Source organism: Girardinichthys multiradiatus, chromosome 6 (assembly GCF_021462225.1).
Source record: "Girardinichthys multiradiatus isolate DD_20200921_A chromosome 6, DD_fGirMul_XY1, whole genome shotgun sequence".
NCBI lineage: Eukaryota > Metazoa > Chordata > Actinopteri > Cyprinodontiformes > Goodeidae > Girardinichthys > Girardinichthys multiradiatus.
In genome coordinates, this window is record NC_061799.1 from 17232257 (window position 1) to 17251451 (window position 19195).

Sequence of the window (19195 nt, forward strand, 5' to 3'; positions counted from 1 at the left end):
AAGGCTAGACGGCGTGCAAAGGGTGTTTGAATTACAGATGGCAATCTGTCACCCTGTTTGAATCTGCATGAGGCTTTCTAACACATAAATGGCCTTGTCTGTGCCCCCAAGCACTCTCAGTCGGACGTACACCAGCATCTGGGCTTTTATTTCCACTCTGGGATTCTTCCAGTGGCTCTGCTGCTTCCAGGAAAACTAAATCAGCTCCCAAAAATAATGTCCACAACAGGCTGGACAGGCATGCAGATGACGAACAAAGAAAAAGAAACAGGGAAAGACTAGGAAAAAAAAAATGGTTATTTAGGTCTTTTCAGACATTTTATTATAAATTAAAATAAAAAGCAAAACTTGCAGGTAAGCGGTCATGATCAACCTTGTCTTGACATTGGATTGGCAAAAGAAGTGGCACTATTTGGACATTTTAAGCAAATGGACCTTCTGTATCAAGAGTCTTACAGTAAAAACATACAAGTTGTACAAAACGTAGCCATTCACTTTACTGCATCATTACAACTTCTAGTAATCGCTTTATGCACTTGTTGAATGCAAGCTGTCAGTTTTTACTGTGGAATTCTTTATCAAATACACAAGTCCAGGTTTGGTTGCAATTTTTTCTGTGATTTGGATTTTAAAGGATGTGTCAGATTCAATGTTTGTGTTACATCCTTTACAGGGTAACTTTACAAAACTTTATTCAGTCGGTTAACCAAAGTTCATTTAAGAAAAACTACCAGAGGTTATAATGCTATATCTAGTCTTTAGGATTTACTCAATTTGTGTCCTGCTGGAAAGCCAGGCATACCAAACCTGCTGTCCTAAGGATTACCTTTAGACAATAACTCGTATTTTTAAAGTTTTCATCAGCATTTTACAAGCTGCTCCAAAATGGAAAATTATTTATAGCTAACTTCATAAGATTATTGCTGTTAAACCCTAAAAGTGGAACCAGTCAGAAAGCAGATGTTTTAACCTGAGATTAGCCCCACTTCCTGACTGTTCTTTGACTCTGACTACACATCCCTTAATATTTTATTAACATTCATAAATACACTTCTAAACTTTCTGTACCATTCTCTGTAAAAAATTATGATGCCGTGGCATTTTAGAGGCTTGGGGTCATGCATGTTCACTTTCTCAGTATTTATTTTATATAATGGCCTTTCTGAGTGGCAGCTACACTCAGATAGATCATAGAAAGGGCTTGCTTTCTAAATTCTGAGCAAAGTAATGTCAGCTGACTGTTCTACAGTCATAAGAAAACAAAAAACTATTGGATTTTATCTTCTGTTTCTTAGTTTGACTTCCTGTCAAACTAAACAAAGTTTTTTTAGTCCCTCATTTTACTAATAAGCGAAGATGACATCATAATTCATCTGGTGTCCGCCATCCCAGGCATACAGCTTTTTGTCTAGTGGGTTATAGGACACCTGGGATGTATGTGTGTGCATGTTTGTGAACGCCAGGCTAGGCACGGTGTGTGTGAGCGTGTGCGTATCGAAGGCGTATGTCACGTTGGCGTAGCGACGCTCCATGCTGTCCACTCCATAAAGCACGCCACAAACGAGGAAGGTGTTGCCATAGAGGCCGCGTCTGAGACCTGTACGGAACGTTTGGATGGGCTGAAGGTCTCTGTGATGGAGGTGGATGAGGAGAATTACTTCCTGGTGGAAACCCTCTGTATCCAGAGCAGGGTAGAGTAACCAAAGGCCAGACTCATCCACAGCAAACTCCACCTGGAAAATAAACAGACTGTAAATTACTGCATGCACCATTAATAAACCACCCGCTTCTCAGGCTACCAATCCGCATGTTATGATCAACCATGCTGAATGTAGCAGGAACAGACAGTAATAACAACCTAGAGAATTTTGATGACATTTTTGATAGATTACTGGTATTTAATGTAAAACCAGCATTTACCCTACCATTATCCCAGAGGGGCACTCCCAACATGGGGAGAATATGGAGAAATGTCAGTAGTGATGCTTGTAGTTTTATTGGAGGGGCGGGGCAGATCCCCTTCCTTCGACGGGCAAGTACATTTTATGAATTTATTTTCTAAATAACGCTACAGACTGCGGAGTGAAAAGGGAAATGAGAAATCAATTGTTGTGGTTTATGCCCTGTATGGAAGCTCATATGGGCCAAATCTCTAATTCACCTGGGCCCACGTTTTATTGATAGAAACAGAAAAACTATGACCGGTACCGTTGCCCGCCCAACTTATACCAGTGCAGTCTCAGTCTGAGTCACAGATCCACGCAGCTAGCAGAACATTCGTGTCGTCCAAATATTTTCACTCCTTTTGCAGGTGGAAGCAAATTTTTAAATATAAACAAATTTGTGTGTTCTCTTGTTAACTTTTGTCTTTAATTTGATATCAAAATTTTATGTTGATAGATTATTTACATTTATTCAAGACTTTGTTGCAACCAATTTTCCTATGAGGCGACAATGATTCTGCACAATAGTTACAGTAGTGGCTTGAGAACATGTAAGTCAGTATTAGTAGTTTGATTATTCCTCTTAGCTGGTCGGTTTGATTGACGCAGACCATTCTGTAACAGAATGTCACCTATTAAACAACCCCAAGATGTGGCTTCCATCATGGTGATTTCATTGCATTTTTTCATTCACTGTGGCTGCACAGAGCAATGCAGCACTGCCCCTCCCCCACCTGTTGATGTGCACTGCTAATCAAGTGGTTGAAAAAGGGTTATGTACAATATTAAGCAGTGCTTTCTACTTCTTAACTGGACGTTTCCAAAAGAAAAAAAAAAATCTTTCAGTGATCTCTAGTGTTGTTTTATTCCTCACCAAACAAAAGCCCCAAATGCACATATCCCAGTAATCTGACATCCACTGCTTCTGGTACATCTAACCTCAGTGCAGGCTTACTTCAGTCTGTGTCCTGTGAGTTTGCTCTTCCAAGATAGCATCATGAAGCGTTGTCCAGGCAGATACAAATCTGCGTCTAAGGTCGAATCTGATCACGTCCCTGCTGAATGCCCGGTTGTAGAAGAAAGCTCCATTAAACACGACATGGCCTGTTCCGGTGAAATCGTAGGGCAGATTGTACGAATTACTCGCCTGGCCTGAGCAGAAACAGCACACAAAAACACACGTGAGATCTTCAGAAAGTTCAAGGAATTTTATATACTCATCAATCATTTATAGAAATCAGATAAATCCTTCATCCTGCAGTTAAATAGTATTTTACTAATATTTAAAAACAAGGAAAAATAATTACAGTTATTAGCAATTATTGTTATTAGCTTGGTTAGCATTACTAACTTCAAACATCAGATTTCTAAATGCCTTCCAACATTTCCTAATCCAACATAATCCAACATAATCAATTTAAGATGTTTTCCATAAAAGCTGTAAACAGTTTCATGGTGTCACTGCTGTTTAAAAGAAAAAATGCAGTTTTATTATTTTAAGTTGAATTAAGGTGAATTATCCACATTGATGATAATACCAACATGAAAGATGACTTGTTGGAACAAATTTTTGTGTATTTTTGTTATCAATTATGGGGGAGAAGAAAAAGTTAGTCATGTGTCTCTGCAGGAGAGAGCAACCACCACTGAAACCAGTGACCTGTGCTGCATGTCTTCCCCCCCTTTTTACCCTACCTTTAAATTACAATAAAAATAAAGGCAAGTAGTGCCACAAAAAGTAACCTAAAGTTTTTCAGAATTATTTGATAACAGCCGTTTTGTCAAATTAGACGTCTAAAACGTAATTCATAGTTTTTTTTTAATTCACTCGTGGCACCGGATTGAAGGGACATAGCATCCAGTGTTTTGCATCTGACAGTTACTTTAAACTAAAAACGGTTAATTAATTAATTAATTGGGTTTTTTGATCTTTCACATGAACAAACTCTTTTACCTGATTTAAAAGTGTCCATGTCTCTAAACTCCAGCAGGCTGTTGCCATAGTGACCATTAGTTAGGTAGATGACTTTGCCGTGGCCACGGGCATCTTTCATCCAGGCTCCATCACTGAGACCATAGGAGTTCTGTTGGGCCGGCTCGGAGATGCTCGCTACTGTGTCCTTGCACACACCTGCTAGACAATAAAGAAAAAGAATGGGGTTTAAAAATTTATGGTTTCAAAGCCACTAAAATATTCTTTCATACTGTTCCTAAAGTTTTAAGTCCTTTTAACGAGATCCTGGAAAACATGCAGGAGCCCAGAGTTTTCCCTGGCTGTTTAGAGCATAGAGTATGCCCCTCGCCCATGCATCCAAAAAAGATATACTTAGTCATGTTTGGAAATATTTCTACTCATGAAAAACACAGACAATCAAAGTTTGGAAAGTAGAAGAACGCAACCTATCATTCCTTTTGAGGTAAAGGTCTTTTTTAATGCTGCTTTTAGTTCAGTTCTGATTCGCAAAAAAGTATAATATTAAACACTTCAATTTACTAGCCTATGTAAAAATAAAATTCCTATAAACAATGTTGGAGTCTTGTTCATGAGTGAGGGGAGAATGGAGCAGGAGATCGACAGATTGATCGGTGCGGCCGCCGCAGTAATTAGAAAGCTGTGCTGGTCCGTTATGGTGAAGAGAGAGCTAAGCCGAAAGACGAAGCTCTCGATTTACCAGTCGTTCTATGTTCCGACCCTCATCTGTAGGCATGTAAGTTGGGTCATGACCGAAAGAAAGAGATCCTGGAAACAAGGGGTTGAAATGAGCTTCCTCCGCAGGGTGGCTGGGCACTCCCTTAGAGACAGGGTTAAGAGTTCAGTCATCCGAGAGGATTCAGTTGAGTTTGCTCCGGCATCTGTTTCGGATGCCCCCCGGACACCTCCCGCGGGAAGGGTTCTAGGCACGTCCCAGCAGGAGGAAGCCCAGGGGACAGCCCAGGACACGGTGGAGTGGACTATGTGGAGGAAATATGTCTCTCGGCCAAGGGCTTTCCCCAGAAGAACTGGAGGAGGTGTCTGGGGAGAGGGAAGTCGGATGTCTCTGCTTAGACTGCTGCCCCCGCGACTCGGTCCCGGATAAGCAGAAGACGACGAGTACAAATACGAAATTGTTGCATGTAATATGAATACAATATACAAAAAATATATTATTTTAGCAGCAGTAGGTATAATTATTGCTTTTTCTATGTTAAATTAAAGCAGTTAGATCATGTTATACATGTTTGTTTTAACTTTTTGTGTAAACATTGTGATATTGTGGTGCTTTTACCCAAGGTTTTCATACCATAAAAATCTCACAGTGCCCCACGCCTGCTATTTAGCTTATTAACACAAGTGATTATGTACTTTTTTTCTCTCCCAAGCATGATACTGATATTTCCAGTTTAGCAACTGTTAGACCACTGCTAACAGACAACAGCAGTCTTAGCCATCACAAAATCTATCAACTCTGCCCACTGTTCCTCCAACCATCCAATTCAGATCATCTACTGACATAATGTTTGAGGTCATCGGTTTAACTATACCTGGCTTTTTTGTGGTCTTGTGTTGGTCAGCAGGGCTCTCTGTCCAGCTGAGGCGGCTTTTGGGTCTTGGGTGAAGGGTTGTGGTGGGATTTGCATTACTGGGTGGACGGATATTGGTATCTGTGGTGTATGGGGTGACAGGTGTGGTGGAGAAAAAATCTCCGTTGTAAATTTGAAATCTGGTTGTCATTTGTCGTGGAGTTGTAGGGTTTATTTGATCAGTCATTTTTATGGTAACAGGAGTTGAGCTTGTTGTAGTTGTTTGTTTGCTGCTCATTGAGGAAGCTTTTGGCTGATGGGTGGGTGAAGAGCTGCTCAGAGTCTTTGATTTGGGCTCATGGTTAGGTTTTACAGGTCCAGGATTTTTGGTGGCAGTTGGCGGCTCGTCAATTACCAGTGAGTCCTCTGCAGCCATTGGGATTAGAAAGGCTAAAGGACAGAAACAGAGAGACAAGATATGACTCTTTTCGGAAAATGTTAGAAATGTACTTCTATCGTTTACCGCTTACCGTTCTTTTCTCTCCCTTTTTTGTAGTCCTTGTCTTCTTCGTCTTTGTAGCTATCTTCATCTGCCTTGTAGAAGGTGACTCCTCTAATGAACACATTGTTCTTGTCTTTGACTGTAGTTTTAGTTTCTGTCTCATTCTTGGTTGGCTGCTGTTGCAACTGACCATCTTGCTGCTGTTTTTTCTTTATCTGACTTTCATAATTCTTCTGCAAAAGAAATATGGATTCAATGTTTCAGACTTGTTAGCCACAAAAACAAGATTGTTTACAAATATGTTTGCTGCTCAGTGTTTGGTTTGGTTGACTGTTTTCGTTACCTGCTTTTGGCCAGAGGCAGCTGCTTCAGATTGCTCCAAATGACTGATTTTCTTTTTCTTCGGCTGAACCTTCTTGTCTTTATCCTTATTTTTTTCCTTCAGGCGTTCTTTCTCTCTTGTTCTTTCAGTGAAATTCCTTGCGAAAACCTGTGGTGCGCAAACAAACTTACTTGAAGGGTGAGGCCAGCAGATAATCTCCTGAAGCTTTGTACACAGAGTATACTGAGGTTTTTAAAAGTTATGGTATCAAAACTGCTCAACTTTCCTGCATAACATTCATAAAGTACCAGGGAAAAGGCTGGAGTGACCACAGTTTTTTTTTACGTACAGTAACACAGCGCTGCCCCTCCTCCACCTATTGCTGCACACTGCCAGTCTTCTGGCTAAAAGAAGGATGCTACACTTTTGCTTCGAAGAAAGACACATTTTACCCTTTTGTAATATTTCAGATCACAAAAAACACAAACAATCATGGTGTGGAAACCAAAAGAGGGTCACATCTCTCACTTGTTAACCCTTTTAGACTAGTGTTGCAAATTCACCTCAAACCGCTTCTGGTCTTCAAGCATCCATTAATATCCTATTAACCATTGCATCCCATCAATAATGGCTGATACATATTGATACATAAACATCAAAAGAATCACACTGGAAACATTTTGCTTTTCTATTGCATGTTCTATATTTAAATGACAAATTCTGTTCATTGTAGCATCTTTTCCAGAGCAAACAATTCAAAAACTATTCATTTTTTAATTTTAAACAAATTCACGCTGCTTTGAAATTAGAAGGTTAGCATTTCGGTTAAACAGTCAGCTGCATGCTTTACCAAAGCAGATAGCAGATAGAAAGAGAACAACAGCTAAACTGTATATTATTAGGAACAATAGGTACTCAAGAACTGCAGCTAAATTAGGTAGGAAATGTATTGCTCTTTATTTTTGTGCTTCTGTTAAAATCTGAAATTAAATCATGCCACATATTTTTGTTTTAAATTGGTGTGTAAATACCATCATAACATCAAATCAGAGTCAGTAAGTCAGTCATTTTCTACCGCTTCTTCCATAGAGGGTCGCAGGGAAGCTAGTGCCTATCTACTGCAGTCTATGGGCGGGAGGCGGGTACACCCTGCACAGGTCGCCAGTCCATCACAGGGCAACAAACCAGACTATTTTTACCTAATGTTATAATTCTGCGATAACCTCATGGCAGCCAATACCTACTAAATCTAAACACATTCTTCAATAGGTTCAGTTCAGAAACAAGCTCAGCATCCTCAGCTCCTGCACATGGCCAAACAGACATTCCACCCTCCTTTGACCCACAGCTTTCCTGTCACACCTCAAATGTCTTTTCTTCCATGTCAGCCATGGACCCTTCTGCTTCTACCTGTTTGCCTTGAACCAATTTAGAAGATGCTCCCTTTGCCTCCCCCTTCCACTTGTGTGTCTCTAGAAGTCAGGTGAAGAGACAACTGGAGAGACTGAACCAGAATAAGCCTGCAAGTCCAGATTGTGTCAGCCCTGGAGTCCTGAAGGCACAGCTGGAAGAAGGTTCCAGTGTTGTGGAAGACCTCCTGTCTTGTTCCGGTGTAAAGAAAACTCACCCATCAGTCCTCAGTGACTATAGACCTGTTGCCCTGACATCCCACGTCATGAAGGTCCTAGAGAGACTCCTGTTGGCCCACCTGAATAAGCAAACAATAAACTATCAGGACCCCCTTCAGTTTGCTTATCGCTGTGGAGTTAGAGTTGAAGATGCCATCATACACCTGCTTCAACAAACCCACTGTCATCTGGACAAAGCCAGCAGCACTGTGAGGATCATGTTCTTTAATTTCTCTAGTGCATTTTACACAATTCAATCCGATTTGCTTTATCAGAAACTCCAGAAGACTCAGGTGGAGGCCTCAACAATCTCCTGGATCAAAGTCTACCTGACAAACAGACCACAGTTTGTGAGACTGAAGGGTTATGAGTCTAACCAGGTAGTCAGCAGCACAGGAGCACCACAGGGGATTGTACTCTCACCATTCCTTTTCACTCTGTACACCTCAGACTTCCAGTACAAGACAGAACCCTGTCTTCTGCAGAAATGCTGCAGAAGACAAACACATAGAAGCAGAAGGGCCCATGGCTGAGGTGGAAGATAAAACATTTTAGGTGTGACATGAGCGCTTTGGGTCAATAGAGGGTGGGATGTCTGTTTGGCTGTGAGCAGGAGAGGAGGATGCTGAGCTTGTTTCTGAACTGAACCTATTCAATTCAATTCAATTCAAAAATACTTTATTAATCCCAAAGGGAAATTAAATATTACATATTGAAGAATGTGTTCATTTTATTAGCTCTGTCCAGACATCTATCAGTTCGATTTTCCTTCTGCTTGAAGCCTGTGATCTTCTTCATCCCTGTCCACACATCTCTGATACTGTTTTGCTGGAGCTTGCTCTCCAGCTTCTTCTTGTACACCTCCTTGCTGTCTCTTATCTTGACTTTAAGTTGCTTCTGTATAATCCTCAATAATTCTCTGTCTCCCTCTCTGAAGGCTGTTTTTTTCTTATTAAGCAGGTCCTTCAGGTCACTGGTGATCCAAGGTTTGTTATTGGGGAAGCATCTCATGGTTCTGGTGGGGATGATGTTATCCACACAGAAGTCGGTGAAACACTCAGTCATGGCATTGATGTCCTCTCCATGTGGCTGGCATAGTGAGTCCCAGTCTGTAGCCTCATAGCAACCTTGCAGAGCTTCTTCAGCTTCCTGTGACCACCTTCTGACAGTTTTTTTTATTACAGGTTGTCTCTGAACAAGGGGTTTATTTTTGATGTATGAGTCCTTGACATTTGCATAAAACAAATCCAACGTTTTGTTTTCTCTGGTAGAGCAGCAGACAAACTGTTGAAACGTTGGAAATGTAGCAGAAAGTGAACCATGGTTAAAATCATCAGATATTGCCACAAACGCACTGGAGTGTTGTGTCTGTAGCTTAGCAACAACTGGGCTTATGACATCACACGCAGTGTCGGCAACAGCTAAAGGTGAAACGTAAACTGTTGCCAAAATAACACTGGTGAACTCTCTGGGTAAATAACATGGACAAAAACCTGTTGCTAACAGTTCAATATATGGACTGCAGAGACGACACTTCACAGTAACATGTCCTGGATTACACCATCTGTTGTTCACGAGTACTGCCAGTCCACCTCCTTTACATTTGCCACTCCTCTTTAAATCTGTCTCCTCATAGGGTCAGAAAGCCTGGCAGATAGACACTGGAAACAAGGATGTGACCCTGTAGCCACGTCTGAGTTAAAGACATAATGCTGCCTCTGACTGGGTGCTTTGAAGGGCTTGGTGTTCATCCAACTTGTTTCCCAACGATCTTACATTGCCCATCAGAATCGAAAGAGTTGTGTGGAACTTCCTCCTTCTCTCTCTTCTATTTGCTCCTGCTCTGCATCCACGGTGCCTCCTTTTCAATTAATCAGTGATTTGGGGTTGTAGTTGAAGTATTATTTGAGCTTTTGAGATTTTAATCAGCTGCTCCTGGTTGTAAAAAAACAACCCCGTTGCCTTGGTGACGCATCATAACAAATGTCCAAAAGTAAAAAAAAGTATCAGCAAGATTCCTTCCAGCTGCACAGCATCCGATACCAAAGAGGATTATCAGACAAAAAAAATCTATTTTTATCCACCACAAGAGGAATTTTAGTTCTTAAAAAGAATTAATCAATTAATCAATTTAGCACAGTACCGGACATTCCCAGCTTTCTTTCCAGTCTATCAATCTTTATTTTTTTTGTCAAACACAGCATTGAGATCATGTTAAAGCAATACTGAAGTTCTAAACTCATCACTTTTACCTATGTAGTTTCCGAGTTGTGATGTGGTCTACAGCTGGACTAAAAAGGCCTTAAATAATTTAGTGTAAATTTGTTCACTAACTACCTTTTCAATGATCTTTACCAAAAATGTGAGATTAAATCTGGGTCTATAATTACTTATTATGGATGCATCCAGATTTGGTTTCTTTAAAAGAGGTTTGATCACTGCAGTTTTTAGGGCATGTAAAATAAGCCAGATTGAAGGAAAATTGTTTAATATTTCAAGGGCAACACAACTTGAAACTCTTTAAAAACCTGGTAGGCAATATTTAAGACAGCAAGTGGTGGATTTCAGGTTATGAACTGTTTCTGTCAAACATATATAGTTTAATTTGTTAAACTCATTTAGATACTATAATGATTCTGGAGCCATTGAGGACATCATCAGGTTATCAGATGTGGAGCCACAAACTGCTTGCCTCAAAAAACATTTATGTATTGAAGTAAAAGCTAAATCATCAAACTGACTAAGACATGCAAGAAAATTATCACATGGTCTTGGTCTCTGGAGTTCGGTTTCCAAACCAAATGTTGCAGATTTATACATGCTTTAAACTCATTAATCAGATAACTTAGGGAAGCGTTGCCATTTCTGCGGATGAACTTTCAACCTTCAACTGTGTCAGCTCTACTATAAATATGCCCTTCTGCAATTTCTAAAGTTAAATCATTATTGTAATTATATGTGACATACTCTTACTTTATTATATTTTTTTCTCCTATTTCTTTATATGATTTACTAACAAAAAATTTGAAAGTAATTAGTTCCCAAATAGGATATTGTGTGTCTGAGCTGGAGCAAATGGACCGATTGTTTCAACTGTGAAAAACACAAACTAACAAAAACACCATGGGGTATTCCAACAAGACAATGGTCCCGAACACAGATAAAAAATGGTTTTTGGAGTGGATAAAGCAGACTGACAGTAACCTTCTGGAATGGCCTCAACCTTAACCCCATTGAAAATTTGTGGACTGTGCTTCAAAGCTGGGTCTTTGCCAGGAAACAACCAATTTAAATGAACTCTGCCAATTCTGCCAGTAAGGCTGGAAAAAATATCCAGGCAGAATTATGCCAGAAGCTTGTTGAGGGATACAAAAAGCCTTGAATATCTCTGCAACTTGCTTAGGTACATTAAACCAAATATTAGTGAGTGCGTATGCAATAATTTTAGCCGTATGTCTGTTCTGGATTGTAGAAAATTCACAGCAATCTGTATCCTGTATAATATTTTTGTTTTGAACATTATTGAAGCTCTTGGTATCTTATATTAATGGTACCCTGATAAAGCAGTGGTTCACATTCATTAGAACAAGCCCACAAATAAAATGACATTGATGTCCACGATGAGTGAATCAAAACTTTTCATCTGAGCTGTGCAGTGCATCTGGAAAACAGTCACAGCACTTTGGTTTTTCCACATTTTGTTTTGTTACCGCCTTATTCTAACATGTAATAATTTCCTTTATCCCCTCAAAATTCCACATACAATGCCCCATATGGTCCCAAAGTAATAAAAATTTGAATGAATTTATTGGTTATTTATTAGAAACAAAAACAAAAACTGTATGTCCATAGGTTTTTGCAGTCTTTGCCATGGCATCCTTAAAATGCTCCTACAACTTCAAGGAACTCCACTTGTTGTACATTCAGTTGATTGAACATGATTTGAAATGGATCACACTTGTTTATATAAGGTCTCACAGCTAATGGGGCAAAAAAAAAAAAAAGCAATCAAATCAAAGGTATTGTCTGTAGACCTTCAAGACTGCATTGTTTTTAAGCACATATCTTGGGGAGGATACAACAACACTTTGGGAGCCTTAAACATACTGAAAAGCTCAGTTGTCTGCATTATTTGGAAATAAAAGAAGTTTGGATCCACTAAGAATCTCTCTAGGTCTGGTAACCTAACTAAACTGAGTAATCAAGGATAAAGGTCTTTGGATAGAGAGGTGACTAATAACCCAATAGTCTCTCAAGCAGACTTCCAGTGCTCCCCTGTGGAGACAGGAGAACCATCCAGAAAGTCCTCCTTTCCTAAAGCACTCCACTGTCCATCAGTCCTTTCTTATAGAAGGACACAGCAGCCCAATTAAGTTTTCAGCCCAGGAGAAACAACCCTTCTGCTCTGATGAAACAAGATAGAACTTTTTGGCCTGAATTCTCAGCTACATGTCTGGAGAAGGTCACCTGGCCAACACCATCTTTACTGTGAAGCATGGCGGTGGAGGCAACATGATGCAGGAATGTTTATCTATGACAGGAACTGGAGGGCTAGTCTGTGGAGAGGGTGACATGAGAGCAGTGTTGGAGTCATCCATTTTAGTCGCACAGTTTGAGATGCGCAGCTCAACAGACATCGCAAGTCTGACATCACCAGGATTATAAATCCGCAGAAAAAAAAAAGTTTTGTTGCCATTTCCAGCGTGTCTCACGGGTCGACGCAACGGAGGCGCATATCTGGAGAGACAAAAGCTTGCAGGCGAACTTTTGCTCCACAAGGCCATTTCCGGAAGAGCCTGAAAGCTGGAAATCTATCTGATACAAGGTCAGAAGATTCATATGCCGATGGAAGACCACGCTGACACCTGGAGCAGGTGAAAACGCACAGAGGTTTATTTCCAAGGAGATGAGTTTCCTCCTTGTTGATTCAGTCGACTAACGGTTCTTCATATTTTCCCTTCCTGGACGGATGAGAAGTTTGCCGATTTTTTTCTTGAGTTGATCACGGACGCGTGATTCCCCCTCCCTTGTTTTTCTTCAGACCTGACCCAACCGCTGAAAAGAAGAAATCAATGTCAGCGTAAGTTCGTTCTTTTTATATTAAATCGGATAGGTGCATTTAGAAGTCTGGGCAGGATGAGGCAGAGTTAAGGTGATTTAGAATCACCAGTAGTTAATCCAAGGTATCAACTTGTTGAAGTGTTTTATGCTGAGCTGTGTTTTGATTTGCTGTGAATTGTGCGTGTTCATGTTTTTGTCCGGCTAATCCCAAACCAGCCAGGAGTTAGAAGTTGGACTTTTAAACGTTTTTTCATTCAAAGCAACTGCGGTCTGGGCCTCGCCTGACCACTCTTTGTTCCAGTTTTATTGCTGGAGATTTTCCACTGAGTTCCCGCCTCAACGTTTTATGACTCTTTGTTCGAGATTTGGGGCAATCAGCTGCTACAGGCTAAAGGGGCTTGGCCCTACCATTTTATCAGCTGATCGCTGCAATCAAGACATCAGCACACCAGGAGGGTTTCTCTTTCCATTTCTCTTCCGGCACCTGGACTCCACAGGAACCTATGCCAGGATCCTGTTTGTGGATTTCAGCTCTGCCTTCAACACCATCGTCCCAGTTCTGCTCCAGGAGAAGCTCTCCCAGCTGAGTGTGCCCGACTCCACCTGTAGGTGGATAACTGACTTCCTGTCTGACAGGAAGCAGCGCGTGAGGCTGGGGAAGCACGTCTCTGACTCCCTGACCATCAGCACCGGTTCCCCCCAAGGCTGTGTTCTCTCTCCTCTGCTCTTCTCCCTGTACACCAACAGCTGCACCTCCAGTCACCAGTCTGTCAAGCTTCTGAAGTTTGCGGACGACACCACCCTGATCGGACTCATCTCTGATGGTGACGAGTCCGCGTACAGATGGGAGGTGGACCATCTGTTGGACTGGTGCAGCCAGAACAACCTTGAGCTCAACGCTCTAAAGACAGTGGAGATGGTTGTGGACTTCAGGCAGAACCCAGCCCCACCTGCCCCCATCACCCTCTGTGACTCCACAATTGACACTGTGGAATCTTTCCGCTTCCTGGGAACCATCATCTCCCAGGATCTCAAGTGGGAGCCAAACATCAGCTCCCTCATCAAGAAAGCCCAGCAGAGGATGTTCTTCCTGCGGCAGCTGAAGAAATTCAACCTGCCAAAGACTATGATGGTGCACTTCTACACAGCCATCATTGAGTCCATCCTCACCTCCTCCATCACCATCTGGTACGCCGCTGCTACAGCCAAGGATAAGGGCAGGCTGCAACGTGTCATTCGGTCTGCTGAGAAGGTGATTGGCTGCAGTCTACTGTCGCTCCAGGAACTGTACACCTCCAGGACCCTGAAGCGGGCAGGGAAGATTCTGGCTGATCCCTCCCACCCTGGTCACAGACTCTTTGAAACTCTCCCCTCTGGCAGGAGGCTGCGGTCCATCCGGACCAAAACCTCACGCCACAAGAACAGTTTTTTCCCATCTGCCACCAGCCTGGTTAACAAAGCCCAGAAACCACACTGACACTCCCCCCTCCCCTCCCCCCCCCCCCCCTTTTTTTTTTTTTGCTGACAGGACACCTGTAACCTGTAACTCTATGCGTTACATTAACGCTCAGCTTGGACTCCTTCTTTACTTGCACTGCCATAATTTCACAATGATCATCTGCACTGTTGTATTGCTCTTACATCTTATACTGCTCTATACTTACTCTCACTCACTTAAAACTGTGCACATATATTTATATTATATTGTAGATATGTTTATACTGTTTAATTTGTACTGTATTGCACTGACTACGCCAAAACAAATTCCTTGTATGTCCAAAAACGTACTTGGCAATAAAGCTTTTCTGATTCTGATTCTGATTCATTTAACCCAAATTACACATTTTGTCCATAAAACTGCTAGTTTGATCTTCATAGACACTAAATGCGCATATATTTTTCTTTTATTATTATTGTTAGGTAGTCATTTTTATTCCCTATGTGTAGAATAGTGCTTGTAAGTTAGGTGAAGGTTTTTGGACCAGAATAATGGTACATCAGAATTATTTGGCTTCAATAAATCTTCATACATATAATTAAGAGAAGCGTTTGTGTTTATTTCATGCAAGAGTGATTTATCTGTCAAAAGAAGGTCGAAGTTCCCCCACCTTCGGTGAAGCGGTTGAATAAACAGTGACATTTTGTGGTTTTGGTTAATAATTTATCAATTATTAATGATGAATAGCTAATTGTAATTATTAAAGAGCTTTGAACCCATAATCACAACCCCAGAGGACATTTCTGATTTCTATTTGTAAGTAATGATTTTTGATTAAGAAATTAATTTTTTTCAAATTATGATTTGAAATTATAATTCTTGATAAATATTAATTAATCATAATCATAATTCTTACAGCAGCGACATACGGAGAGATTGTTCAGAATGCTCTGGCCTTCAGACAACAATTCATCTTCCAGCACAACAATGACCTGAAGCACACAGCTAAGATGAAGAGGTGGCTTCAGGAGCATTCTGTGAACTTCATTGAGTGAACTGGATTTAAGTCTAGGTTTGGTGACCTTGTTTAAAACTTCCCAAAGTAGACATGAAGCTGTGAATTGTTCTGTACATGTCATTGTGTTTTGTTTTATTTATAAATTGGCAAAAGTTTCACACAAACCTTTTTAAGTTTGTGATTATGGGTTGATGCATGTAGTACTTTGAGAGAAAAAGTTATTAAATTCATTGTGAAAAAGACTGTAACATAACAAAACTCTTTTCTTTTTTCAGTTTGCTATCATCTTGGACCACTTGATCAGATAAAATATGGGGTTGTAATCCTGCAAGCATGACAACATATGGTCTGAGTTCACTCACCTTCTCTAGATTGCCCACCCTGGCCAGGAGTTTGGTGGTGACAGAGTTAAGCTTTAACAAGTCCATTCCATATAGAGAGCCTTCTAATAGGTCAATGATGGTTGCCAGCTTGGAAAAGACAACCACAAAAATTTACATCAGAAAATAGTGTTCTTTATGGAAAATATCATGACCAGTTAACCAAAGCCAGAAAACACGTTTTTGTGTTTATGTTGGTGTTTCTACCTTGATGTCATCTTTGCTTGCCTCCTGTAACTTTTTGAACCTGTACTCTCCCTCGCACGGGTTGACGGCTGAAGGAGGAGCCATGCACACACACTTCTTGCAGTCTGTCCCCTCAGTGATTGTTTCCACAGTGTAAAAGTCCTGGGAGAGCGATGCTGGATCGCTGTCATGAATGCGGCTGCAGTCAGAGCGTTTGATTGGTCGAACTACACAGCGGCACACACAATCTGAGCCAGATGACTCTGTTTTAACTTTGTCATAGTCTCCGAGCAGCTGAAAGAGAGGAACCAGGATTTCAAGATTTCCTTTCTGCTTTAGACAGTCGATATAAAATGGAAATACTTGTCTGTTAGTTTGTGCAACAGTGACAGAAAGAAACTAATTAAAGTAAAAAAGTAAACTGCCACATGATTGGTTGTATGCAGTTGCTGCAGTGATGAGCCTGTTCTGAAAAGACAGCTACAACAATTTACAAACAGGCAGTTTTTCTGGTTAGGAGCTCTTACAGCTGGAAAGATGTTACATAAACGGCCACCAGATGGATGCAAACTGTTACCATAATGTGGGCACGTGCACACACACACACACACACACACACACACACACACATATGCACACACAAGTCTGGGTCTGGTGTTTCCTATCATTTAAACTAAGGTTTGGGTTGTATTTAAATGTCTAATCAAGTATTGACTTACGTTGCAAGTAAGATGTAACGGGACTCAAGATATTCCCAAATCCTGTGTTAAATAAAAAATGTGAAAACTAAGGCTTACGTCCTGAATGCAGCACTGCTTTGTTGTCTCCTGTGGCTTTTGTTTGATGAAGTAAATGGAAAGTTTTGCAAAGTTACACAAAACCTACAGCAAGAAATTGCTTAGTATAGAAGATTGATGGTAAATGGATTGAATGATGTGTCATGGAGAAAGGAAAGAAAAAACATGTCATTGTGGTTCTAACCATTTATAAACTAGTTTCCTCATCTGCCTTTTTTAACTAGCGTAGTTCAAGATAACTTTAATTTCAGCTCAGATTTAATTTAATGCCGTGTGCTTTAAAGAGACAAAGTTAGAAAAATATGCTTTACATTTACAAATGGTTCTTGGTCTGGACTTTGACTGGACCATTCTAAAACATGAATATGCTTCTGTCTAAACAAAAGGTGTTAAACTCCCGTCCTCCAGGGCCAGTGTCCTGCAACGTTTAGCTGTGACTGTGCCTCAACACACCTGAATCATATACTGAAGTATTAGCAGCCATTAGGGACAGCTGTGTTTGACCAGGTACACATCTAAAATTTGCAGGACATCTGCCCTCGGAAACAGGAGTTTAACACCCCTGATCTAAACCATGCCTCTGTGGCTTTGGTTTTTTTCCTGCTGGATGGTGAACCCCAGTATCACCAAGCAAATATCAAGTTTTTCGCCAACCTGTTGTGAGCAGTTTCCCAGTCCCTGCTTCATAAAACGCATTTCCACAATATCATGCTGTCACAACCAGGCATCAAAGTGGGGATGGAGTGTTCAGGGTATTGTGCTTTGTTAGTTTTTTTCTTACACGTAGCAATTGCATATAGGCCAAAAAATAGAAAGTTCAATATTTGTCTCCTATGACCGTAGCACCTTCTACCAGGTGTTTGCTGTGCCCCCTTTGTGGCTTGTGGCACACTTACGAGTCCTCTATAATTTACTGGGGTGTATAACTCATAGTCAGCCAGACAACAAAATCTGCCATCTGATCTGTGGACCTCTGCAACTCCTCCAGTTATCAAGGGTCTCTTGGCAGCTTCTCTCTCCTTACCCAGTTTAGCTGACTGCCATGTTTAGGTAGGTCTACGGTAGTAACTGTTTCCGTTTTCAGATGATGGATTGAGCTCAGTGAGATCCAAAATGTAAAATCTATCGCTTGTTTAATCTTGTCCCCAGCCCCAACTTCATCCCAAACCTTTCTGGTGTGTTCCTTGGACTTCATGGTGCGGTGTGCTCTCTAATAATTGCGAACAGCTGGATTTAGACCAAGATTCAAATTAGCTGACCTATAAAGTCAATTGATTGCATTGGATTCATTTACAGTAGCATTGTCAGAGTAAATGGGGCTGAATGTATACCTGATATGATTTTCTGTTTTTAATTTGTAAGAAAAAAAACCCACTGAAAATCGGCTTTTTATGTACTAGTTTGTGTTAATATGTCACATAAAATCCCAATAAATACATTAGACTAGTGACGTGACGTGTATAACACACTGACCTGGCTTATTATATTCTCCTGGTTGTCCAGCTCATTCTCCAGAGGCTCATTGGTGGGCTGCAGACTCACAGCTGGAGCGTCTCCCTGCTCTCTGTCCTCAGCTCTACCCGGGGATGAAGCACCTTTGTCCGGCTTGCCCATCTCCGTTGGTCCAGTCAAAAACAACTTCTCCCGGGAGGTTTCCAGGCGTGTATCCGCCGCCAGACCCTCGAGTCCACGTCCAGCAGAGCAAAAAAACAGCAGGGACAGTATGCGCCACATCCTCCACATAAACAGCTCTGTGTGGTAACTATTTCCAGGTAATTATCAGATAAATACCTCCAAAACAGCCTAGCGCCTCTTATCTAACAGAAAGCAATGAATAAGTAAACATAAGCGCATCTAACAACAGTTTGGTTTCCAAAAGCTTTAAAGTGGAGTTCACTGTCTTTAATTAGTCCGTTTAGACTGATAAACTTAATAAAATATACTGAAACACGTTAAAAAGTCAAGCATTAAAGGGATGTAATACAATAAAAATAAATCTAGATCAGTTTTTTTTTCTGCTGTTTCCTCTCAGTGAAATGAACAGCCTTGTCGGTCCACACGGTTCTGACTGAGACGATCCAGTTTGCACTTTTCAGATGAAACACGATGCAACTGTTCTCAGCCAATCAAAGCAACTCTGTTTCACCGAGGAACAAACAGAGATCCTGATTGGTCAAATATGACGAGCTGCCACTATTAAAATGACATATTTCTGAAAAACTACTTGATTAGCATTCGGTTTTAAAAATGACTTATTTGGAAACAGCTGCTGTTCACGAATAAACTTTAAACACAATCAAACAGAAAGAGAAATGTTATATCAGAAACATGAAGAAAGAAAACATGGAAATCAATTGAGATTGACAGATACAGTGTTTATAAAGTTTACATACAGCAGTTTTTGTGAGGTAAAAACTGA

At 40.8% G+C, this 19195-nt stretch overlaps 1 protein-coding gene across 2 annotated transcripts; it reads right to left on the reverse strand.

The window, feature by feature from the left end:
- Positions 1–293: 293 nt before the first annotated feature.
- Positions 294–18830, reverse strand: olfml2bb (olfactomedin-like 2Bb). Of its 2 annotated transcripts, none has more exons than XM_047369532.1 (9): positions 18250–18830; positions 16001–16273; positions 15776–15883; positions 6290–6436; positions 5975–6179; positions 5466–5894; positions 3898–4074; positions 2899–3095; positions 294–1733 (listed from the first exon to the last, which is right to left on the reverse strand). In XM_047369532.1, the coding sequence occupies exons 1-9, from the start codon at positions 18517–18519 to the stop codon at positions 1344–1346; spliced, it is 2196 nt and encodes a 731-aa protein (XP_047225488.1). In that variant the 5' UTR covers positions 18520–18830; the 3' UTR covers positions 294–1343. The 2 variants fall into 2 exon arrangements, with proteins under 2 accessions (XP_047225488.1, XP_047225487.1); XM_047369531.1 differs by having other exon boundaries at positions 3898–4077.
- Positions 18831–19195: the final 365 nt, after the last annotated feature.